Source organism: Coregonus clupeaformis, chromosome 18 (assembly GCF_020615455.1).
Source record: "Coregonus clupeaformis isolate EN_2021a chromosome 18, ASM2061545v1, whole genome shotgun sequence".
NCBI lineage: Eukaryota > Metazoa > Chordata > Actinopteri > Salmoniformes > Salmonidae > Coregonus > Coregonus clupeaformis.
The window spans coordinates 32,836,230-32,862,001 of NC_059209.1; the positions used below are offsets into that span (position 1 = coordinate 32,836,230).

Below are 25,772 nucleotides of genomic sequence, written 5' to 3' on the forward strand. Positions count from 1 at the left end.
GCCACATACTCTTTGTACCATATCCTATATCTGCTACATGATTGATGTTAGATTATTTTTTTGACTGAACGTTGGTGGAGCGCTGCAGAGACGCGTCTCTCCGACAGCACCCTGGAGAAGCGCGCTGGGAATGGACAAGCAACATATATTGCGCTCCTGCCTTTGACAAAGTGTGCACTGCTTATCAAAGGGCGGCAACAGCACTCACCTGGTTGAGAGAAATTGTCATTGTTTTTGGGCAGAATTATGTGAGATTTTGTGCTGTTGTTGGAGGTGCGTCTTGGTCAGTTTAGCTTAGAAAATGCCGCCCTCGTCAATCCTGCCTAATGAGCGGGCAGACCGTGCCTATAGCGTATCATAATCACATCAATACATTGGTTTAAACTCTGAGCAACACTAAATAAAGTATAAGCGTACCAGAGTCTGTTGTAAGTTTTTTTTTGTCAAGCCTTTATTACAGCAAAGACTAAAAACAGTCGCAATCATTGGTGAATGCAATATTCCCGAAATGCAACGGTTTATTTATTGTTTAAGCTAATTATTCAAGGCTTGCTTTATTTTTCGGACAATTTGGAACAGTGTAAACACTAAATAAATAATACCAGAGAGGATGTTCTAACGAAAAAAAAGTGTAAAGCCTTTATTACAGCAAAGCAAAGATTAAAAGCAGCCGATTTTGTGAAATTGTTTACTTGACATGTCGTTGCATGAGGCTTGGTGCTCACGGAATCAGTAGGCTATTAAACAAACACTCAAACAGGCAACAGAAGCAGCATCTGTCTTATTTCTGTAGATATATTGATGATTTATCAAGCCAGGCACATTTAACAGTTAGGCTTAGTTCGGGTTTTCTCTCTCCTCACTTTTCTTAGACAATAAGGCGAGGGCTGTTTTCTCGTCTCCTCATTCTACTGCTGACCCCGGCATTGTTCTCAACACCAACATGCTGGTTAACTTTGCTATTATGCACATAGCAACATGGTCTAGGAAAAAGGCGCCAATTCAACAGCGCACTGATGTGTTTCAGAACCGTGGACACCGACCGCTATCCAACGACGGAGAAAGCACATTATAAAATAATATACTTTTTATTAGTGTTGCACCATTGTTCTTATGTAATATAACCCTATACAAATTTCAGTAGCAGGTATTAGACGGATGGACTGCTCCATCCCCACGGCCTCCACAATGGATTAGTCCACTTAGTGCAAATCAGACAGATGTCTTGTACACAATGAATATATATATATATATATATATATATATAATTAATACTTTTTTGTTGCTCCTGCTCAACTAAAGAAATATTGGTCGACCAACAGCCTATCAACCAAACAATCGCCTAAATGGGGTCAGCTCTAGCTGAGAGTAACACAGAGTAACGCTGAGAGTAACAAAGAGTAACGCTGAGAGTAACATTGAGTAACGCTGAGAGTAACACAGAGTAACGCTGAGAGTAACACAGAGTAACGCTGAGAGTAACACAGAGTAACGCGGAGAGTAACACAGAGTAAAGCTGAGAGTAACACAGAGTAAAGCTGAGAGTAACACAGATGATAAATACTCCATAGTGTGAGGTTGGGTCCAGTCAGAGTCACCAGGAGTTACTGTTATTTGTGTTCCTTTTCCAGTTGAACCAGCTGGAATATTATTCAGTAATGTGAACAGAACACTAAACAGCTTCGGTATAAAAAATACACATCTAAAAACTCTCAAATAAGAGCTTCAAATAAATAACTTAAATAACGCAAATAAAAAACGAAACATTAAATAAAGCAACAAACATCCCTGGATGTATGGAGTGTGTTCATGTGCTTGGTATGGCTCTGCTTGGTGTGTGTGTGTTTCAGTGTATGTGTGTGTTTCAGTGTATGTGTTTCAGCATCTGTTGCATTGTGTGTGTGAGTTTTAGTGTGTGTGTGTTTCAGTGTGTGTTTCAGTGTGTGTTTCAGTGTGTGTTTCAGTGTGTGTTTCAGTGTGTGTTTCAGTGTGTTTCAGTGTGTGTTTCAGTGTGTCAGTGCGTATCTGGCAGCAGCAACAGTGTTCTTCATCAGCATTGCGACCGTCATAGGCCCCACCCCTCCAGGAACTGGGGTGATAAACCCCGCCTTCTCCTTCACACCTACGGAGACACAAAGAAAAAACAACATGTGTTAGCCCACTGAACTAAAGTCTAACTAACTCACCCCCTTCAGGGACACAGAGGAAAAACAACCCAGTGAGTTTGAACCCGGCCATAATACCCAAGTTAACGCATCTATCATTCAGGTCTCAGACAAGGTTACTCATACTATCTTCCTTTGACATCAATGCGTGACTAGGTGAGAAGACTTCAGAGGAAGATAGGATTTGTCCCATAATGCTTAGTGACCAGAGGTAGCTAAAGATGAGGAAGATAGGATTTGTCCCATAATGCTTAGTGACCAGAGGTAACTGAAGATGAGGAAGATAGGATTTGTCCCATAATGCTTAGTGACCAGAGGTAGCTAAAGATGAGGAAGATAGGATTTGTCCCATAATGCTTAGTGACCAGAGGTAACTGAAGATGAGGAAGATAGGATTTGTCCCATAATGCTTAGTGACCAGAGGTAACTGAAGATGAGGAAGATAGGATTTGTCCCATAATGCTTAGTGACCAGAGGTAACTGAAGATGAGGAAGATAGGATTTGTCCCATAATGCTTAGTGACCAGAGGTAGCTAAAGATGAGGAAGATAGGATTTGTCCCATAATGCTTAGTGACCAGAGGTAACTGAAGATGAGGAAGATAGGATTTGTCCCATAATGCTTAGTGACCAGAGGTAGCTGAAGATGAGGAAGATAGGATTTGTCCCATAATGCTTAGTGACCAGAGGTAGCTGAAGATGAGGAAGATAGGATTTGTCCCATAATGCTTAGTGACCAGAGGTAGCTGAAGATGAGGAAGATAGGATTTGTCCCATAATGCTTAGTGACCAGAGGTAGCTGAAGATTAGGAAGATAGGATTTGTCCCATAATGCTTAGTGACCAGAGGTAGCTGAAGATGAGGAAGTAATTCAGCGACTCTTAAAGTAAGTTAAAGGCAGTCAGCGATGCACAAAGTAAACTAAACAGCAATATCGGGTCGATTTCTGCAAAAAACTAAGAGCATTGAAGCGCAAGGCTAAACTCATCCACTGATTCCCGTCTCGTAGCTGTCACATCGCACCTATTGAAGCGAACAAGTGCATACTCTGTCATACTGTAATAATTGCAGTGCCGCTCATGGCAACGTCATATCGCTGAGTCTCAGTTTAACTTCTAGAACTATTTTTATAAAAAAAATTATCAATGTGTGTGTGCCACCTGTTGAAGCAGGTTGACGTTTATTGTCATGAGTCTTCTCCTGGAGGCAGAACTGAGCGATTTCCCCTTAGATGGGCCAGCTGCAAAGTCAAAATTGGCTATATTGTAAAAAATATATTTAAAAAAAAGTAGCTTTTTGGTCTTAATTTAAGGTTAGGGTTAGACATTATGGTTAGCAGTGTGGCTAGGGTTAGATTTAAAATCAGATTTTATGACTTTGTGGCAGTGCCAGCTAGTGACCACACTGCAGAGCTGCCACCAGGGCAAGATTCGTTGAGGAAAAACGCGAACCTGCTCTATTGAAAGTGGTTAGAATCCAGTGATGTACCTTCAAAGTCCACATCTCCCACCAGCCGTAGTTTCCCTGTGGTCCGGTCCTGGACACGGTTAATACCCACGTCGATGACCGCTGCCCCCTCCTTGACCATGTCTACTGTGATCAGCCCAGGCACACCTAGAGGACACATACACACACACAGGAAATGAACACACACACACACACACACACACACAAGAATGAACACAGGTACACATGCAAGCAAGCAAGCACACACACAAACACTTCATGGAATTCAATTTCCTGTCTTAGTTAGAAACCATTAAAATCACGCTACATTTAAACATGTCTGAACACAAACAGGTATTTAGCCTGAGTTTCTTCTGCAGTAATAAGCACAAGAGCAGTGAGATGAATGACACCATAATAGGCAGCTTGTCCTTGTCGCCCAACTAACCGCGACAACATGTACAGCTAATATTAAACGCTGATCCTCAAACACACACACACTCTCCACCACACACACACACTAATTCTCTGTGGACACGACAGTGGCTGGCATGGCAATCGTCAGGCTTACTTCAGTCGTTTTTTGCAATGTTCACCTGCAGTAATGTTACAGACATGGGAGAAGGGAAGGACAGGGAAAGAGGGAGGGGTTTGCCTGCAGTAATGTTAGAGTAGAGAGAAGAGAGAGAGAGAGAGAGAGAGAGAGAGAGAGAGAGAGAGAGAGAGAGAGAGAGAGAGAGAGAGAGAGAGAGAGAGAGAGAGAGAGAGAGAGAGAGAGAGAGATGCGTCAACAGCAACCTTGGGAAAATCCTCTGCATTATCATTAATCGCAGACTTGTACATTTCCTCAGTGAAAACAATGTACTGAGCACATATCAAATGGGCTTTTTACCAAATTACCATACGACAGACCAGTATTCACCCTGCACACCCTAATTGACAAACAAACAAACCAAAACAAAGGCAAAGTCTTCTCATGCTTGGTTGACTTCAAAAAAGCTTTTGACTCAATTTGGCATGAGGGTCTGCCATATGAATCCATGGAAAGTGGTGTTGGGGGGAAAAACATTAGACATTCTAAAATCCATGTACACAAACAACAAGTGTGTGGTTAAAATTGGCAAAAAACACACACATTTTTTTCCACAGGGCCGTGGGGTGAGACAGGGATGCAGCTTAAGCCCCACCCTGACTCAACATATATATAAACGAATTGGCGAGGTCACTAGAACACTCTGCAGCACCCGGCCTCACCCTACTAGAATCTGAAGTCAAATGTCTACTGTTTGCTGATGATCTGGTGCTTCTGTCCCCAACCAAGGAGGGCCTACAGCAGCACCTAGATCTTCTGCACATATTCTGTCAAACCTGGGCCCTGACAATAAATCTCAGTTAAACAAAAGTAATGGTGTTCCAAAAAAGGTCCAGTTGCCAGAACCACAAATACAAATTCCATCTAGACACTGTTGCCCTAGAGCACACAAAAAACTATACATACCTCGGCCTAAACATCAGCGCCACAGGTAACATCCACAAAGCTGTGAACGATCTGAGAGACAAGGCAAGAAGGGCCTTCTATACCATCAAAAGGAACATAAAATGTGACATACCAATTAGGATCTGGCTAAAAATACTTGAATCAGTTATAGAATCCATTGCCCTTTATGGTTCTGGGGTCCGCTCACCAACCAAGAATTCACTAAATGGGACAAACACCAAATTGAGACTGCATGCAGAATTCAGCAAAAATATCCTCCATCAAATAATGCATGCAGAGCAGAATTAGGCAGATACACGCTAATTATCAAAATCCAGAAAAGAGCCGTTAAATTCTACAACCACCTAAAAGGAAGCGATTCCCAAACCTTCCATAACAAAGCCATCACCTACAGAGAGATTAACCTGGAGAAGAGTCCCCTAAGCAAGCTGGTCCTGGGGCTCTGTTCACAAACACAAACAGACCCCACAGAGCCCCAGGAAAGCAACACAATTAGACCCAACCAAATCATGAGAAAACAAAAAGATAATTACTTGACACATTGGAAAGAATTTACAAAAAAACTGAGCAAACTAGAATGCTATTTGGCCATAAACAGAGAGTACACAGTGACAGAATACCTGACCACTGTGACTGACCCAAACTTAATGAAAGCTTTGACTATGTGCAGACTCAGTGAGCATAGCCTTGCTATTGAGAAAGGCCGCCGTAGGCAGACCTGGCTCTCAAGAGAAGACAGGCTATGTGCACACTGCCCACAAAATGAGGTGGAAACTGAGCTGCACTTCCTAACCTCCTGACAAATGTATGTCCATATTAGAGACACATATTTCCCTCAGATTACAGAGACCCACAAAGAATTCGAAAACAAATCAAATGGTTTACCTGCGGCTGCGATGACGATGTCGGCCAGACGGGTCAGTTCCTTCAGCTGCTCTCTGGGGGTACACCTGTGGGCGATGGTTACCGTGGCATCACCTAGGAGACGACAGGGTTTAGGATGTCTCTCTGTCTGTGTGTCTCTCTCTGTCTGCCTGTCTGTGTGTCTCTCTCTGTCTGCCTGTCTGTGTGTCTCTCTCTGTCTGCCTGTCTGTCTGTCTGTCTGTTGGTCTGTTTGCCTGTCTGGCTGCCTGTCTCTGACATCACAGGATCATAGGATTATGTTTATTTTTCAATGGGTTTTATCTTTCAGTTTATATAAGACTCCATCAGGGCTGTTTCTGTTTGAGACACTAAATAACGAGACAAAGAAAACAGACTATTACATGTTGACTGGCGCGTCATCAACTACAATGAACAAAAATACAAACGCAACATGTAATGTGTTGGTTCCATGTTTTCATGAGCTGAAATAAAAGATCCCCCAAAATGTTTATACGCACAAAAAAAGCGTATTTCTCTCAAATGTTGTCCCCAAAATTGTTTACATCCACCTGACAGGTGTGGCATATCAAGAAGCTGATTAAACAGCATGATCATTACACAGGTGCACCTTGTGCTGGGGACAATAAAAGACCACTAAAATGTGCAGTTTTGTCACACAACACAATGCCACAGATGTCTCAAGTTTTGAGGGAGCGTGAAATTGACATGCTGACTGCACAATTGTCCACCAGAGCTGTTGCCAGAGATTTGAATGTTCATTTCTCTACCATAAGCCACCTACAACGTTGTTTTAGAGAATTTGGCAGTACGTCCAACCGGCCTCACAACCGCAGACCAAGTGTATGGCGTAGTGTGGGTGAGCAGTTTGCTGATGTCAAGGTTGTGAACAGAGTGCCCCATGGTGGCGGTGGGGTTATGGTATGGGTAGGCATAATCAACGGACAATGAACACAATTACATTTTATCGATGGCAATTTGAATGCACAGAGATACCGTGACGGGATCCTGAGGCCCATTGTCGTGCCATTCATCCGCCGCCATCACCTCATGTTTTAGAAAGTTAATGCGCAGCCCCATGTCGCAAGGATCTGTACACAATTCCTGGAAGCTAAGAATGTCCCAGTTCTTCCATGGCCTGCATACTCACCAGACGTCACCCATTGAGCATGTTTGGGATGCTCTGGATCGAGGTGTACGACAGCGCGTTCTAGTTCCCGCTAATATCCAGCAACTTCGCACAGCCATTGAAGAGAAGTGGGACAACATTCCACAGGCCACAATCAACAGCCTGATCAACTCTATGCGAAGGAGATGTGTAGCGCTGAATGAGGCAAATGGTGGTCACACCAGATCCTGACTGGTTTTCTGATCCACGCCCCTACCTTTTTTTTTTTTTAAAGGTATCTGTGACCAACAGATGCATACAGTGGGGGAAAAAAGTATTTAGTCACCCACCAATTGTGCAAGTTCTCCCACTTAAAAAGATGAGAGAGGCCTGTAATTTTCATCATAGGTACACGTCAACTATGACAGACAAATTCAGAAAAGAAAATCCAGAAAATCACATTGTAGGATTTTTAATGAATTTATTTGCAAATTATGGTGGAAAATAAGTATTTGGTCACCTACAAACAAGCAAGATTTCTGGCTCTCACAGACCTGTAACTTCTTCTTTAAGAGGCTCCTCTGTCCTCCACTCGTTACCTGTATTAATGGCACCTGTTTGAACTTGTTATCAGTATAAAAGACACCTGTCCACAACCTCAAACAGTCACACTCCAAACTCCACTATGGCCAAGACCAAAAGAGCTGTCAAAGGACACCAGAAACAAAATTGTAGACCTGCACCAGGCTGGGAAGACTGAATCTGCAATAGGTAAGCAGCTTGGTTTGAAGAAATCAACTGTGGGAGCAATTATTAGGAAATGGAAGACATACAAGACCACTGATAATCTCCCCTCGATCTGGGCTCCACGAAGATCTCACCCCGTGGGGTCAAAATGATCACAAGAACGGTGAGCAAAAATCCCAGAACCACACGGGGGACCTAGTGAATGACCTGCAGAGAGCTGGGACCAAAGTAACAAAGCCTACCATCAGTAACACACTACACCGCTTAGGACTCAAATCCTGCACTGCAAGACGTGTCCCCCTGCTTGTCCAGGCCCATCTGAAGTTTGCTAGAGTGCATTTGGATGATCCAGAAGAGGATTGGGAGAATGTCATATGGTCAGATGAAACCAAAATATAACTTTTTGGTAAAAACTCAACTCGTCATGTTTGGAGGACAAAGAATGCTGAGTTGCATCCAAAGAACACCATACCTACTGTGAAGCATGGGGGTGGAAACATCATGCTTTGGGGCTGTTTTTCTGCAAAGGGACCAGGACGACTGATCCGTGTAAAGGAAAGAATGAATGGGGCCATGTATCGTGAGATTTTGAGTGAAAACCTCCTTCCATCAGCAAGGGCATTGAAGATTAAACGTGGCTGGGTCTTTTCAGCATGACAATGATCCCAAACACACCGCCCGGGCAACGAAGGAGTGGCTTCGTAAGAAGCATTTCAAGGTCCTGGAGGGGCCTAGCCAGTCTCCAGATCTCAACCCCATAGAAAATCTTTGGAGGGAGTTGAAAGTCTGTGTTGCCCAGCGACAGCCCCAAAACATCACTGCTCTAGAGGAGATCTGCATGGAGGAATGGGCCAAAATACCAGCAACAGTGTGTGAAAACCTTGTGAAGACTTACAGAAAACGTTTGACCTGTGTCATTGTCAACAAAGGGTATATAACAAAGTATTGAGACACTTTTGTTATTGACCAAATACTTATTTTCCACCATAATTTGCAAATAAATTCATTACAAATCCTACAATGTGATTTTCTGGATTTTTTTTTTCTCATTTTGCCTGTCATAGTTGATGTGTACCTATGATGAAAATTACAGGCCTCTCTCATATTTTTAAGTGGGAGAACTTGCACAATTGGTGGTTGACTAAATACTTTTTTTCCCCACTGTATCTGTATTCCCAGTCATGTGAAATCCATAGCTTAGGGCCTAATTAATTTATTTCAATTGACTGATTTCCTCATATGTAACTCAGTAACTCAGTAAAATTGTTGAAATAGAAATTGTTGCGTTTAGATTTATTTGTTCAGTATAATTTCCCTCTTTCATTTCTCTGGTGAAACTAAACACTTCCTCTGCTGTGATGACTCTATGGCTCCTGTATGGCTCCGGTAGACCTAACCCCACCCTGGACCTATCCTAGGCACCTTTCCCCAGGCCAGGCATTCCAGAGCAGGGTGGGACCAACAACAGAGCCAAGTCCCAGAATGTGTGTGTGTGTGTGTGTGGGGGAATAAGATCTTACAGAGGCCAGGAATGAGAGACAAGACCCAGCATGTCAAACGGCTTGATTGATACCTGATGTGGTGGGGGTGTGCGTTATGTGTGTGTGTGAGAGTGTGTACTTGTGTGTGAGAGAGGGAGTGTGTGTGCAACTTGGTGAGGAGTCAAAATTTAAGTGAAATGTGAAAACCTGAGTCTCTAACAAAACTAGTAGAAACAGGTTCACAGTTGATAGAAATTCCTCAAGCCTGTGTGTGTGTGTGTACAACAATGATGTTTTCAGTTCGGGCTCTTTCATTTAAAAGCTGTCCTAACAGAGTATTGCCTAATAACCAGCATGGTGAACCTTTCCAATTCCTCCTACGACCATATATGGGAGGACAGGTAGCGTCTCATACGTTTACATTAACCCAATCTTTTTCTCTCTCTCTCTCCTTCACATTGCTAATTCTCGCTCTCACCCTTCCCTCTCTCTTTCCTCCCCAGTCCTCTCTCTCCCCTCTCCCCTCCCCCCTCCCGACTCTCCCCCACCCTCCCCTCCCCTCTCTCTCCTCCACCCATCCCTCTCTCTCCTCCACTAACTCTCTCCTCCACCCTCCCTTCTCTCAATCTCTCTCTCTCCTCCACCCTCCCCTCTCTCTCCTCCACCCTCCCCTCTCTCGCTCTCCTCCACCCTCTCTCTCCTCCACCCTCCCCCCTCTCTCTCCCTCCACCCACCCTCTGTCTGCCCTCTCTCCTCCACCCACCCTCCCCCTCTCTCTCCTCCCCCTCCCCCTCTCTCGCTCTCCCTCCTCCACCCTCCCTCTCTCCTCCATCCTCCCCTCTCTCTCCTCCACTAACTGTCTCCTCCACCCTCCCCTCTCTCTCTCTCTCTCTCCTCCACCCACCCCTCCCCTCTCGCTCTCCTCCTCCACCTTCCCCTCTCTCTCCTCCATCCTCCCCTCTCTCTCCTCCACTAACTGTCTCCTCCACCCTCCCTCTCTCTCTCTCTTTCCTCCACCCACCCCTCCCCTCTCTCCTCCACCCTCCCCACCTCTCTCCTCCACCCTCCCTCTCTCTCCTTCACCCTCCCCTCTCTCTCCTCCACCCTCCCCTCTCTCTTTCCTCCACCCTCCTCTCTCTCTCCTCCACCACCCTCTCTCTCTCTCTCTCTCTCTCTCTCTCTCTCTCCCCTCAACTAACTCTCTCTCCTCCACCCACCCCTCTCTCTTTCCTCCACCCTCCCCTCTCTCTTTCCTCCAGTCCTCTCTCTCTTCTCCACCCTCCCCTCTCTCTCCTCCACCCTCCCATCTCTTTCTCTCTCCTCCACCCTCCCCTCTCTCTCTCTCCTCCACCCACCCCTCCCTCTTCCACCCACCCTCCCTCTCTCTCCTCCACCCACCCTCCCTCTCTCCCCCACCCTCCTCTCCTCACAGCCTCTCTACCTCTCATCCACCCTCTCTCTCTCTCTCCTCCACTAACTCTCTCTCCTCCACTCATCCCTCTCTCTCTCCTCCACCCTCCCCTCTCTCCCTCTCCTCCACCCTCCCTCTCTGCCCTCCTCAACCCTCTCTCTCCTCCACCCTCCCCCCTCTCTCTCTCCTCCACCACCCTGTCTCCCGCCCCCTCTCCTCCACCCACCCTCCCCCCTCTCTCTCCTCCACCCTCCCTCTCTCGCTCTCCCTCCTCCACCTCCCCCTCTCTGCTCTCCCTCCTCCACCCTCCCTCTCTCTCCTCCACTCCACTAACTCTCCCTCCACCCTCCTCTCTCTCTCTCTCCTCCACTCCCCTCTTCCTCCCACCCCTCCCCTCTCTCGCTCCCTTGCTCTCCTCCACCCTCCCCACTCTCTCTCCTCCACCCGCCCCACTCTCTCTCCTCCACCCTCCCCCCTCGCTCTCCTCCACCCTCCCCTCTCTCTCTCTCCTCCACCCTCCTCTCTCTCGCTGTCCTCCACCCTCTCCTCCACCAACCCCTCTCTCGCTCTCCTCCACCCTCCCCCTCTCTCTCTCCTCCACCCTCCCTTCACCTCCTCTCTCCTCTCTCTCCTCCACCCTCTCTCTCTCTCCTCTCTCTCCCCTCCACCCTCCCTCTCTCTCTCTCCTCCACCCTCACCTCTCTCTCGTCCTCCACCCTCTCCTCCACCAACCCTCTCTCTCTCCTCCACCTCCTCTCTCTCTCTCCACCCTCCCTCTCTCTCTCTCTCTCCACCCTCGCTCTCTCTCTCTCCCCTCAACTAACTCTCTCTCCTCCACCCACCCTCTCTCTTTCCTCCACCCTCCCTCTCTCCCTCCACCCTCCCTCTCTCTCTCCTCCACCTCCCCTCTTCACCCCTCTCTCTCCTCCACCCTCCTCTCTCTTTCCTCCACCCCCTCTCTCTCTCCTCCACCACCCTCTCTCTCTCTCTCTCTCTCTCCCCTCAACTAACTCTCTCTCCTCCACCCACCCCTCTCTCTTTCCTCCACCCTCCCCTCTCTCTCCTCCACCCTCCCTCTCTCTCCTCACCCTCCCTCTCTCTCCTCCACCTCTCTCTCTCTCTCCCTCCACCCCCTCTCTCTCTCTCTCTATCTCTCTCTCCCTCCACCCCCCCTCTCTCTCTCCCACTCTCTCTCTCTTCCACCCTCCCTCTCTTTCCTCCCAGTCCTCACTCTCCTCCACCCTCCCCACTCTCTCCCTCCACCCTCCCACCTCTCTCTCTCCTCCACCCCCCCCTCTCTCTCCTCAATCTCTCTCCTCCACCCTCCTCTCTCCTCCAACCACCCCTCTCTCTCCTCCACCCTCCCCTCTCTCTTCCTCCACCCCCCCCTCTCTCTTTCCTCCACCCTCCCTCTCTCTCCTTCACCCTCCCCTCTCTCTCCTCCAACCACCACTCTCTCTCCTCCAACCACCCCTCTCTCCTCCACCCTCCCCTCTCTCTCTCCACCCTCCCATCTCTTTCTCTCTCTCTCCACCCACCCACTCCTCCCTCCCTCTCTCCTCCACCCTCTCTCCCTCCACAGTCCTCTCTATCTCCTCCACCCTCCCCTCTCTCTCCTCCACCCTCCCATCTCTTTCTCTCTCACCACCCACCCCTCCCTCTCTCTCTCTCCTCCACCCACCCCCTCCCTCTCTCTCTCCTCCACCCACCCCTCCCTCTCTCCTCCACCCTCTCTCTCTCTCCACAGTCCTCTCTAAACCTCTCCTCCACCCTCCTCTCTCTCCTCCACTAACTCTCTCTCCTCCCCCCTCCCCTCTCTCACTCTCCTCCACCCTCCTCTCCCTCCCTCTCTTTTGCTTCCTCCCCCCTCTCTCCTCCACACCCACCCACCCCTCCCTCTCTCTCTCTCTCCTCCACCCTCCCCTCCCTCTCTCCTCCACCTTCCCCTCTCTCCACAGTCCTCTCTAAATCTCTCCTCCACCCTCCTCTCTCTCTCTCCTCCACTAACTCTCTCTCCTCCACCCTCCCCTCTCTCTTTCCTCCACCCACCCCTGTTTTTTGCGAGGGCACAACCAGCGGGTGGGGCTGGTTGCAATGGCCACTCGCGGAAGTTTGGAGTTTGAAAAACTTAGTTGGCGGCATGGAGTAAAGATTCCTGCTGCGGCAGGGTGTTCAGTGGAAGAATGTAGCTTAGCAGTGGGTGCTATCATTGGGTATGATAGCATCAAATCAGTCTCAAGGTTGAATAGCACTGTAATGATATTCTTGGATTCCATTGAAAAGGTGAATAGTTGAGAGTGGTGTTGTGTTGCGGGAGACACAGACGCCGGTATTTCCGCTTATGATTCCAGCGAAGAAAGTTATACTTTCTAACGTGCCACCATTTGTTAGAGATGAAGTGTTGGAGCGAGAGTCATCTCGTCATGGTCAAATTGTATCTACAATAAAAAAGGTCATTTTTGGATGCAAATCTCCTTTGCTGAAACATGTCGTGTCTCATAGGAGACAAGTGCATATGATTTTAAAGAAGGACAATCAGTTTTAAGATTGATGGATTTGATTATGTCTTCTACGCTTCTACTGAATCAATGAAATGCTTTGGCTGTGGAAGAGAGGGGCATTTGGTACGTTATTGTCCCGAGAACGAACGCGCAGAGTCTGGTAGCAGCTCTAGTGCTGGTGCAGCTAATGCACCACCGCGAAGGGATGAACATGCTAAGGGTGCAGGGGAAGGGAGAAGGTGGGCAGATGTGGTTGGAAAAGTAGGAGAGGAAGGCAGTGTGGATACGGGGGCAATTGTGGTAGATCAGAACAAAGAGCGAGGGGAAACAGTCGGTGAGATTGCGACTGCCGTCGCTGAGGTGGTGCTGGAAAATGAAATTGGAGGTCAAGAGGAGATTGAAATAATGGAAAAGGAAGCAGCTGTTTTCAAAGTACCGAGGAGTAAGAGGAAGAATTTAAGGGGTGGTGAAGGGTCTAATTCCAAGAGAAAGGTAGAGATTGATAAATCAGTTGAAGATAAACAGGTTGTAGAGATGGTGGAGTTTTCTTCTGGGGAGGATAGCGAGAGTGAGTCATCTGATGCGTCACAACAAAATAGTGAGAGAAAGGCGGTGGAAGGGAGGTATGGGATTGAGAAGGTAAGTCAATTTCTGAAGTTGACATAAGGGAAGAAATATATGCAGGATTATAATGTAACAGATTTTTTTTCCTGAAAGTGAATTGTTTATTGAATCAGCAAAGTTTCTGATGTCAAAAATAACAGGGGGAGGTTTGATAAGCCCTGAAATTGCTAGACTCAAGAAAGTGGTCACGAGAGTGATAAGTGATGTAAATTCTAAAGGAAATGAAAGAGTTCAGTCGCAGCCTTAACTCTGTTAAGAGATGTGGTTTCTGTGTCTTCCTCTGTATTTTTTTTTCATCCATGAGCAGTTTTAAGATTTATTCTTTAAGTGTAAATGGGGCGAGAGACGTTAAAAAAAGAGCCATAGTGTATGAGTCAATTAGGGGAAAGGGAAGTGACATACATTCTCTAGAAGAAACGCATAGTAATTTGGATGTGGCAACAGGAGTGGGGTGGGGGGGGGGGGGCAGTGGTGTGTAGTCATAAAAACTCAAAAAGTGGGGGTGTGGCCATCTTGTTCTCAAAAGGGTTTTTGCCTTTGTCATATGAGGTTGAAGAGGTAGTTGAGGGGAGGTTATTAAAAGTTAGAGCGAGGTATGAAAACATCACTGTGTCTGATAAATGTATATGCCCCAGTGGTGGCAGTTGAGAGGGTATGTTTTTTAGAGACATTATCAAATACCATTGAGAAATGTAACAATTAAGATGATTTATTTATTGCTGGGGATTTTAACTGCACAGTCAGTGATTTAGATAGAAATCACAAAGAACCTCATATAGCCTCAAGGACTTTTTTTAAACGCCTCATTGTAACACATGAACTGTGTGATATTTGGCGGAGTCAACATGGAGGCACGAGACAGTACACATGGGCGCATGTGAGAGAGAACACCATCTCTATGGCCAGGTTAGATAGGTTTTATTGTTTTGAGCATCAATCTCAGGTCTGTAAATCAAGTGTGATAACCCCAGTGGGATTTTCTGATCATTGTTTAATAACAGAGGTGGTGTTCATTAACGATGTAAAACCCCAACGCGCATACTGGCATTTTAATATAACTTTATTGAGTGATGCTAACTTCAGGAAATGTAGTTTTTTCTGGGAGAGGTGGAGGTCTCAAAAGGCCAGTTTTGTATCCCTTCAACAGTGGTGGGATATAGGGAAAATCCAGATTCAACAATTCTGTAATCAATACACGATGAATGTCACCAAAGACATCACCAGATCAATGAAAGCCCCAGAGACTGAAATAGTGGAACTCATGACGTTGGTTGAGACCACAGGAGATCGAGGCCATACTCAGGCCCTCAAGAGGAAAAAAGCTGCATTGGCAGACCTGCTGGGTATCAGAGCACAGGGGGCATTGGTGAGAAGTAAGTTTCAGGGAATCTCTGAAATGGATGCCTCATCCAAATTTTTCTTTGGTTTAGAGAAAAAGAATGGACAAAGAAGAATTATTAATTGTCTCAAATCAGCAGTTGGACAGGAGCTCACTAGCCCTAGTGAAATTAGAAAGAGGGCAGTAGAGTTCTATGCTGAGTTCTACAAGTGTGAGTACAAAGAGGATAAAACAGGGACACAGCAGTTCCTTGATGGGCTCCCACAGGTGGCTGCAGAAGCTCAGGTTGAGCTAGAGCAACCATTGTCTTTGCAGGAGCTATACACCGCATTAAAAGGCATGGAAAATGGAAGAGCACCAGGCATTGATGGGCTTCCCGTTTACTTTTTTAAGTCTTTTTGGGCTATGTTGGGAGAGGATTGGCTAGCAGTAGTTAATGATAGTTTAACCGGAGGGTTACTACCAATAAGCTGCAGAAGGGCTGTCCTCACCCTACTGCCCAAAAAGGGTGACCCTAGGGAGGTGAAGAACTGGAGGCCGGTGGCTTTATTGTGCACTGATTATAAGATCCTGTCAAAGGCTTTGTCCAACAGGCTGAGGGAGGTGATGGAGCAAATCATACGGACCAGACCTACTGTGTTACTGGCAGGCAGATAGGGGATAACATTTCTCTGATCCAGGATGTTTTGGACGTCTCTAGGGCTATTGGGTTGGATGCTGGTCTAATTTCAATTGATCAGGAAAGGCATTTGACCGAGTTGAACATCAATACTTATGGCACATTTTTGAGGCGTTTGGTTTCAGCTCTGGTTTTATTGCCATGATAAAGGTGATTTCTGGTGACATTGAAAGTGTATTGAAAGTTAACGGTGGTTTGAGTGCTCCTTTTAAAGTGTGTAGAGGTATTAGGCAGGGATGTTCTTTGTCAGGAATGTTATATGCCATAAAAAAATAAATATATATTTAACCTTTATTTAACCAGGTAAGCCAGTTGAGAACAAGTTCTCATTTACAACTGCGACCTGGCCAAGATAAAGCAAAGCAGTGCGATAAAAACAACAACACAGAGTTACATATGGGGTAAAACAAAACATAAAGTCAAAAATACAACAGAAAATATATATACAGTGTGTGCGAATGTAGTAAGTTATGGAGGTAAGGCAATAAATAGGCCATTGCTATAGAGCCACTACTAAATAGCATTAGAAGTCGCATTGAAGGGGTGTACCTTTCAGAGGATATTCCTCCTATTCGTCTCTCAGCCTATGCTGATGATGTAGTTGTTTTAGTGAAAAATCAAGTGGAGGTGGATAGTATGAGTCTAATGGTTGATCGTTTTAGGGGAATATCCTCTGCAAAGGTAAATTGGGAAAAAAGTTGTGCTTTACAGATTGGAGAATGGTCTGGAGGGATCATGGCTTTGCCAGGGGGGCTGGAATGGTGTAAGGGAGGTTTTAAGTATATTGGAGTTTACCTAGGAGGTGAGGGGACAATGGAAAAAAAATTGGATTGGGGTTGTTGAAATGGTGGAAGGGAGGATGAGGAGATGGCATTGGTTGTTATCTCGTATGTTATATAGGGGGCGCACTATTATAGTTAACAATGTGATTGCCTCTGCACTGTGGCATCGGTTGTCAGTTTTAGAGGCACCATCTGGCCTTCTGGCTAAGATACAGGCGATTATTGTAGATTTATTTTGGGATAAATATCATTGGGTTCCACAAAGTGTTTTGTATTTGTCAAAAGAGGAGGGGGGACAAGGTCTTGTACATCTTGCTAGTAGGGCTGCTGCTTTCCAGTTTCAGTTTATTCAAAGGTTGCTTTATGGACCGGAAAATGTGGTTTGGAGAGGGGTGGCAGGTCTTGTATTACAACAGGTTGGGGGATTAGGTTTAAAGCTTTATTTTTGGTTGATAGTAGCCAGATTTCTAGGGAGGTGCGTATGTTATTGTGTGTTTGTATGTACACCACAGACGTCATCACGCAACAGACGTCATCAGAGCGCGCAACATGAAATCGTTTTTAATCATAGCTAAAGTTTGCATTGCTACTGATTCCGCGACGCGGTCAGCCTTTACAGCTGGGACCGCAAGTTTGTGTCCCAGATTCCTGGTTACCAACAACGACGAGACGACCTACAGAGAGGAGCAAGCTGAAAGTTGGATGTCTCTCATGGCTTCGCTCACCCCTGGATGTACCACCTGCCAGTACCTGAGCCAGAGAGTCACTGAGCTGGAGGGGAGAATATCTGTCTTGCGCCAGATCAAGGAGGACGAGGAACTCCTGGACTCCATGGTTGCACAAACCACCTCCAAAATCGACGACGTCACCTGCCCCTGGCTCGGCACCTCCACTTCTGGGGAGCCTGTAACGGAGAAACTCCATTTGGTTCCCTTAAATGAGCCTTGGCCCAGGCTAGGAGCTAAACCGAAGGGCCCGGTCTGTTCCACCCCTTCTGCTCCGCCTCAGGATGCCTGGATTGCTGTCCGGGGAGTAAAGCACTCCAGGAAACGGAATCCATCAAATGTTTCGGAAGTGCTACAATTGGGGAGGAGATTCAAGGTCCTGGAAGACCTGGAAGTGCATTCCAATCATACTGTACAGGGTCCCTCCGCTCCATCTCTACTGCTGCCGTCTCACTCTCAGGTGGAAGTGCCCAAGCACACTCATCTGCGCTCCTTGCCTACCGCTCGGTCGTCAGTCTCAGCTGCTAGCCCCCCTCAACCTGCTAGGAGGCAGATCACCCGGGAGAGGCCCCGTCATTTACCCAATAAACCTATCTGTAGTCCTTCCATTCTCGTGGTGGGTTCATCCCGTGGTCCGAAACGTTTCAATCCGGAAAGCTGAGACTTTCTGCTACCCTGGCGCTAGGATCCCTGACCTAAATTCCATGCTACCGCTACTTATTAGCAAGCACTCCGCCGCTTCAACTGTCATTGTCCAAGTTGGGTCAAATGACATTAAACTCCAGCAGTCAGAGAAATTGAGAGACGATTTTAAAACATTGATAAATACGCTGCTGGAATCTGGGAAGCAGTGTGTTGTTTCCGGTCCTTTTCCATCCCCACGGATATGGTTTTTAGTCGTATATACGCCAATTACACACCTGGCTTAAGGGATACTGCTGCACGATGGGAATTCCTTTTGTGGATAACTTTGCAGCTTTTACAGACCGACCAGGTCTATTTCTTCGGGACAATTTACATCTTAACAGGTATGGCTCCAGCATCCTCTCCACCAACATGTCTCTTACTCTTGCCTCATGTAGAGCCTCTGATACCTGACGTTGTGTCTTTTCGGGGGTTGACTTTTGGGATTGTACGCTCCCCTATCAGACTATGTTCAATGCTCCTCTCACAGTTTCATTCATTAGTCCCTCAATTGCAAATATGGAACAAACTTCAGCTAACAACCTTTCTGCAATTCCTAGATTATTGTCCAATCACCGTATTGCGAATACTACTTACATGCAGAGAGGTATTGTTAGTAGTAATCTTGTCCCCATAAAATTGAGCTCTGTCAATAGCCCGAAAATTGTTTATTGCTCATTCAGTGCAGCTTCAGGTGCTACCCTGGATACTCCATCTGATATGAATTCCCTTAGCAATGGCATTGGAATAATTCATTTGAATGCTAGAAGCCTGATCCAAAAGTTGGACTTTATTGAAATGTTGGTCTCACAATCAAAATGTTGACGTACTGATTGTATCTGAATCGTGGCTGTGTGATTCTGTGCCTGATTCAGATGTTCAGTTGATTGGGTATAATATTTATAGAGCTGATAGAGTTGGTAGAGGTGGTGGTATCGCGATTTATGTAAAATGCTGCTTAAATGTTTCTGTGTCCATATCAACCTCTGTCCCCAAAGCAATATGAATGTCTAGTTTTAAATGTGGTACTTGGTAATAATGCTCATTTAACTCTAGCAGGGGTATAACAAATACCCCCCATAAATACACAGCCAGTGGGGTTTTTTCAAATGATATCAGTGACCACTGCTCTATTGCTTGTATTAGAGATACCAGGCTGAAACACTCTGATCCCTGTATAATCTCTAAGAGAAATTATAAACATTTCTCACAGCAAGCTTTTATCCTTGACTTACAGTGGGGGAAAAAAGTATTTAGTCAGCCACCAATTGTGCAAGTTCTCCCACTTAAAAAGATGAGAGAGGCCTGTAATTTTCATCATAGGTACACGTCAACTATGACAGACAAAATGAGGAAAAAAATTCCAGAAAATCACATTGTAGGATTTTTAATGAATTTATTTGCAAATTATGGTGGAAAATAAGTATTTGGTCAATAACAAAAGTTTCTCAATACTTTGTTATATACCCTTTGTTGGCAATGACACAGGTCAAACGTTTTCTGTAAGTCTTCACAAGGTTTTCACACACTGTTGCTGGTATTTTGGCCCATTCCTCCATGCAGATCTCCTCTAGAGCAGTGATGTTTTGGGGCTGTCGCTGGGCAACACGGACTTTCAACTCCCTCCAAAGATTTTCTATGGGGTTGAGATCTGGAGACTGGCTAGGCCACTCCAGGACCTTGAAATGCTTCTTACGAAGCCACTCCTTCGTTGCCCGGACGGTGTGTTTGGGATCATTGTCATGCTGAAAGACCCAGCCACGTTTCATCTTCAATGCCCTTGCTGATGGAAGGAGGTTTTCACTCAAAATCTCATGATACATGGCCCCATTCATTCTTTCCTTTACACGGATCAGTCGTCCTGGTCCCTTTGCAGAAAAACTGCCCCAAAGCATGATGTTTCCACCCCCATGCTTCACAGTAGGTATGGTGTTCTTTGGATGCAACTCAGCATTCTTTGTCCTCCAAACACGACGGGTTGAGTTTTTACCAAAAAGTTCTATTTTGGTTTCATCTGACCATATGACATTCTCCCAATCCTCTTCTGGATCATCCAAATGCACTCTAACAAACTTCAGACGGGCCTGGACATGTACTGGCTTAAGCCAGGGGGACACGTCTGGCACTGCAGGATTTGAGTCCCTGGCGGCGTAGTGTGTTACTGATGGTAGGCTTTGTTACTTTGGTCCCAGCTCTCTGCAGGTCATTCACTAGGTCCCCCGTGTGGTTCTGGGATTTTTGCTCACCGTTCTTGTGATCATTTTGACCCCACGGGGTGAGATCTTGCGTGGAGCCCCAGATCGAGGGAGATTATCAGTGGTCTTGTATGTCTTCCATTTCCTAATAATTGCTCCCACAGTTGATTTCTTCAAACCAAGATGCTTACCTATTGCAGATTCAGTCTTCCCAGCCTGGTGCAGGTCTACAATTTTGTTTCTGGTGTCCTTTGACAGCTCTTTGGTCTTGGCCATAGTGGAGTTTGGAGTGTGACTGTTTGAGGTTGTGGACAGGTGTCTTTTATACTGATAACAAGTTCAAACAGGTGCCATTAATACAGGTAACGAGTGGAGGACAGAGGAGCCTCTTAAAGAAGAAGTTACAGGTCTGTGAGAGCCAGAAATATTGCTTGTTTGTAGGTGACCAAATACTTATATTCCACCATAATTTGCAAATAAATTCATTAAAAATCCTACAATGTGATTTTCTGGAGAAAGAAATTCTCCATTTGTCTGTCATAGTTGACGTGTACCTATGATGAAAATTACAGGCCTCGCTCGTCTTTTTAGGTGGGAGAACATGCACAATTGGTGGCTGACTAAATACTTGTTTTCCTCACTGTATATCACTCTGAGCTTTTATCCACTTGCTGTTTTCTGGACCGGTTTTAGCCCTTGCTTTTTTCTCTTCTATTGTTACCTCTATGTCTGATAAACACGCCCCGCTTAAGAAGCACAGAGTAAGAAACCGAACCAGTTCTTGGTTCTCTCCTGAATTGTCAGGTCTTTTTCTGCAAAAGAATCGGGCCTGGGCCTTGGCGAGGAAAACAGGTACTCCAGCTGATTGGCTGTTTTTTAGGCAATTGAGAAATAAATGTACTGCAGCTGTCAAAAAGGCAAAATCAAATTACTTCCTTAATGCTATGACAGATTCTGCAGGAGATCCTGCAAAATTCTGGAAAACCGTTAACTCACTGAAACAGGGGTATTCTGCTGTTTCTCTTCCTAAGCAAATTATCTCAGACTCCTGTATTCTAAGTGAAAAAAAAGGATATTTGTGATGCTTTTAATAAGCATTTAATCTCTGCTGGTTTTTTATTTGAAAGGAAAAGTGGCCATTGTGGTACTGGCCAGTTAGTTGATTTTTCGTCTTGCTTTTCAACCGTTACTCTGAAAAATGGTAACCCTGTTTTTAGTTTCCAGAAAATAACTGAAGCAGAGGTTCTAGCTGCCCTGTGTGCCATTGATACTAAGAAATCCTTAGGCGCGGACAATTTAGACCCGTACTTACTTAAGTGTGCTGCACCTATCATTGCTGGTTCAGTGACACACATTTTTAATCTAACATTAAGCACAGGAAATATCCCTAAGGTGTGGAAAGCAGCTTTTGTTCTGCCATTACATAAGGGACGTGACGGTAGTGATTTGGATAACTATCGACCCATCTCTAGGCTCCCTTGTCTGGCAAAAATCCTAGAATCTATAGTCAACAAACAGTTACAATCTTTTCTTTCTGTTAACAGTATTTTAGCCCCAATCAATCTGGTTTTAGATCTAAACACAGTACCACATCGGCCACTATGCTTGTTGTAAATGATATTGCAAATGCCTTAGATGATAGAAAGCACTGTGCTGCGTTGTTTGTAGATTTGTCAAAAGCTTTTGACACTGTAGACCATGCTATCCTTTTGAGTAAGCTGTCATCTATAGGACTGGGCACTGATGCCTGTCGATGGTTTTATGACTATTTTAAAGATAGAACTCAGGCCGTCATGGTCGACGGGGTCATGTCTGACCCCTTACAGTTACTTAAAGGGGTCCCTCAGGGTTCAATAATTGGCCCACTATTGTTCTCACTTTATATAAACAACATTGGTGATGATGTCAGATATTGTAAATTCAATTTATATGCAGATGACACAGTGATGTCCTCTATTGCTCCAACAGCGGACCAAGCTTTAATGCAGTTGGATACTACAGGGGTCTCTTTTACAGCTTAAACTTGTTTTAAACGCTAAGAAAACAAATGTCATGTTTTTTTCTAGGTCTAAACTCTCAATTAGAAACACTTTTGTAATCACTAGCTTGGATGGTACTCAAATCAAACAGGTCTCTGCATATAAATACTTAGGGGTATGGTTAGATGATAGGCTTTCTTTTAAAAAACATGTTACTGAATTGGGAAAAAAGCTCAAATTCAAGATAGGGTTCCTTTACAGAAACAGGGCTTGTCTGTCCTCCGTAAATAGAAAACAAATTGTGCAGGCTACTTTTATGTCCGTTTTAGATTATGGTGATATTATCTACAGTGGGGGAAAAAAGTATTTAGTCAGCCACCAATTGTGCAAGTTCTCCCACTTAAAAAGATGAGAGAGGCCTGTAATTTTCATCATAGGTACACGTCAACTATGACAGACAAAATGAGGAAAAAAAATCCAAAAATCACATTGCAGGATTTTTTATGAATTTATTTGCAAATTATGGTGGAAAATAAGTATTTGGTCAATAACAAAAGTTTCTCAATACTTTGTTATATACCCTTTGTTGGCAATGATACAGGTCAAACGTTTTCTGTAAGTCTTCACAAGGTCTTCACACACTGTTGCTGGTATTTTGGCCCATTCCTCCATGCAGATCTCCTCCAGAGCAGTGATGTTTTGGGGCTGTCGCTGGGCAACACGGACTTTCAACTCCCTCCAAAGATTTTCTATGGGGTTGAGATCTGGAGACTGGCTAGGCCACTCCAGGACCTTGAAATGCTTCTTACGAAGCCACTCCTTCGTTGCTCGGGCGGTGTGTTTGGGATCATTGTCATGCTGAAAGACCCAGCCACGTTTCATCTTCAATGCCCTTGCTGATGGAAGGAGGTTTTCACTCAAAATCACACGATACATGGCCCCATTCATTCTTTCCTTTACACGGATCAGTCGTCCTGGTCCCTTTGCAGAAAAAACAGCCCCAAACCATGATGTTTCCACCCCCATGCTTCACAGTAGGTATGGTGTTCTTTGGATGCAACTCAGCATTCTTTGTCCTCCAAACACGACAAGTTCTATTTTGGTTTCATCTGACCATATGACATATGACATTCTCCCCAATCCTCTTCTGGATCATCCAAATGCACTCTAGCAAACTTCAGACGGGCCTGGACATGTACTGGCTTAAGCAGGGGGACACGTCTGGCACTGCAGGATTTGAGTCCCTGGCGGCGTAGTGTGTTACTGATGGTAGGCTTTGTTACTTTGGTCCCAGCTCTCTGCAGGTCATTCACTAGGTCCCCCGTGTGGTTCTGGGATTTTTGCTCACCGTTCTTGTGATCATTTTGACCCCACGGGGTGAGATCTTGCGTGGAGCCCCAGATCGAGGGAGATTATCAGTGGTCTTGTATGTCTTCCATTTCCTAATAATTGCTCCCACAGTTGATTTCTTCAAACCAAGCTGCTTACCTATTGCAGATTCAGTCTTCCCAGCCTGGTGCAGGTCTACAATTTTGTTTCTGGTGTCCTTTGACAGCTCTTTGGTCTTGGCCATAGTGGAGTTTGGAGTGTGACTGTTTGAGGTTGTGGACAGGTGTCTTTTATACTGATAACAAGTTCAAAAAGGTGCCATTAATACAGGTAACGAGTGGAGGACAGAGGAGCCTCTTAAAGAATAAGTTACAGGTCTGTGAGAGCCAGAAATCTTGCTTGTTTGTAGGTGACCATACTTATTTTCCACCATAATTTGCAAATAAATTCATAAAAAATCCTACAATGTGATTTTCTGGATTTTTTTTCCTCAATTTGTCTGTCATAGTTGACGTGTACCTATGATGAAAATTACAGGCCTCTCTCATCTTTTTAAGTGGGAGAACTTGCACAATTGGTGGCTGACTAAATACTTTTTTTCCCCACTGTATATGCATGCATCGGCAAACACATTAAAACCACTGGATGCTATTTACCATTGTGCACTCAGGTTTATCACGGGTGATAGTTACAAAACTCATCACTGTTTCCTATATCAACATGTGGGTTGGGCCTCTCTATCTGTGAGGCGAGAGCAACATGCTCTCTTGTTTATTTATAAAGCACTTCTTTTAAAACTACCTCCATATATATCATCATTCATTTCCACTAGATATACTAATTTTAAAACCAGATCACAGATGTGGATTACATTAGAGACTCCTGTGGTCTCCACAGAGTTGGGTAGGACTGCCTTCAGTTCCTTTGCACCTTATTTATGGAACAAACTGCAGATCCAACTTAAGTTAGACCCTTGCCCATTTTAAAAATGTTATGGAGGATCAATATGTCTGTGATTGTTTCTGTTGAAATGTGTTTTTTGTTTTGTATGTTTGAAATGTTCTTGTCTGTATGTCTAAAACTGTCATGTTTACACAGGGCACAGCCGTAAAAGAGATCCAGGTCTCAGTCTGTTTTTCCCTGTTAAAATAAAGATTTAAAAAAATCTGTGGAGCATAATGAAGTTGTCAGTGGAACTTCAGCGGAGTCAGTGCATTGGCTGTTGGAGGAACCTCTGGTGTATGGGGCAAGACTGGATTGTACAACTGCAGCTGTTTCTCCAAGATTCTGGTGAAGGGCAAAATCATCACCTTAAAACAGTTAATGGCCATGGCTGGGCCCACCTTAATGGATTGAAGACGGGTGGCTGAACATTTGGGGGTGAGGTCGGAAAGGATTGTCGGACAACTGCTGGGAAGCTGCAGGAAGGCTCTGTCAGCAGAAGAGTGGGGTATGCTGAATAGTCACAAGAAGAAGGTACAAGATGAAAACGTCTCATTTCCAAGACTAGGGATTACACCAAATATCCCAGAGTCAGAAAGAAAGGCGTTATTACTGGATTTGAGAGGGTTGGAAGACGTGGGTTTGGATGAGGTGAATGGGAAATACTTATATACTGGGTGTGTCAAGGTGTTGAATAAAGATACATTGAAAAATAGAAAAGACACTCCATGGAGGGTAAAACTGGGCATTGGTGACAAGGTAAAGCCAGCATGGAGAGCACTGTACAAGCCACCGTTACAAAAGGGTACTGGGGATATGCAATGGAGGGTTTTACATGGCATCATAATAATAATATGCCATTTAGCAGACGCTTTTATCCAAAGCGACTTACAGTCATGCGTGCATAAATTTTTTGTGTATGGGTGGTCCCGGGGATCGAACCCACTACCTTGGCGTTACAAGCGCCGTGCTCTACCAGTTGAGCTACAGAGGACCACAAACCTGAGTGCATCATTGCAGTTAATGCTTTTGTATCTGTTATTAACTCAGATGTTGGAGATGGATGTCCTTTTTGTAACATAAGAGAAACAATTTTTCACTGTTTTATGGAGTGTGAGAGGATAAAGCCTCTCTTTGAAATACTGGAGTCTTTGTTTACAGCTGTGGGGGAGATTTTCAATAACACTGTTTTTATTTTGGGGTTTCAATATAGTAAGCAACAGAAAAGAAAATGTCAACTGTTACATTTTATTTTG

At 45.1% G+C, this 25,772-nt stretch overlaps 1 protein-coding gene across 3 annotated transcripts in view; it reads right to left on the reverse strand.

Annotated features, from left to right (window-relative positions):
* Positions 1–1,940: 1,940 nt before the first annotated feature.
* Positions 1,941–25,772, reverse strand: part of mthfd2l (methylenetetrahydrofolate dehydrogenase (NADP+ dependent) 2 like) — a 47,183-nt gene continuing 23,351 nt past the window's right edge. For all 3 annotated transcript variants that reach the window (XM_041835866.2, XM_041835865.2, XM_041835864.2), the window contains 3 exons: positions 5,994–6,086; positions 3,653–3,778; positions 1,941–2,122 (listed from right to left, as the gene is read on the reverse strand). In XM_041835866.2, the coding sequence (XP_041691800.1) occupies positions 2,007–2,122; positions 3,653–3,778; positions 5,994–6,086 (335 nt within the window). In that variant the 3' untranslated portion in view covers positions 1,941–2,006. The remainder of the gene's footprint in view (positions 2,123–3,652; positions 3,779–5,993; positions 6,087–25,772) is intronic.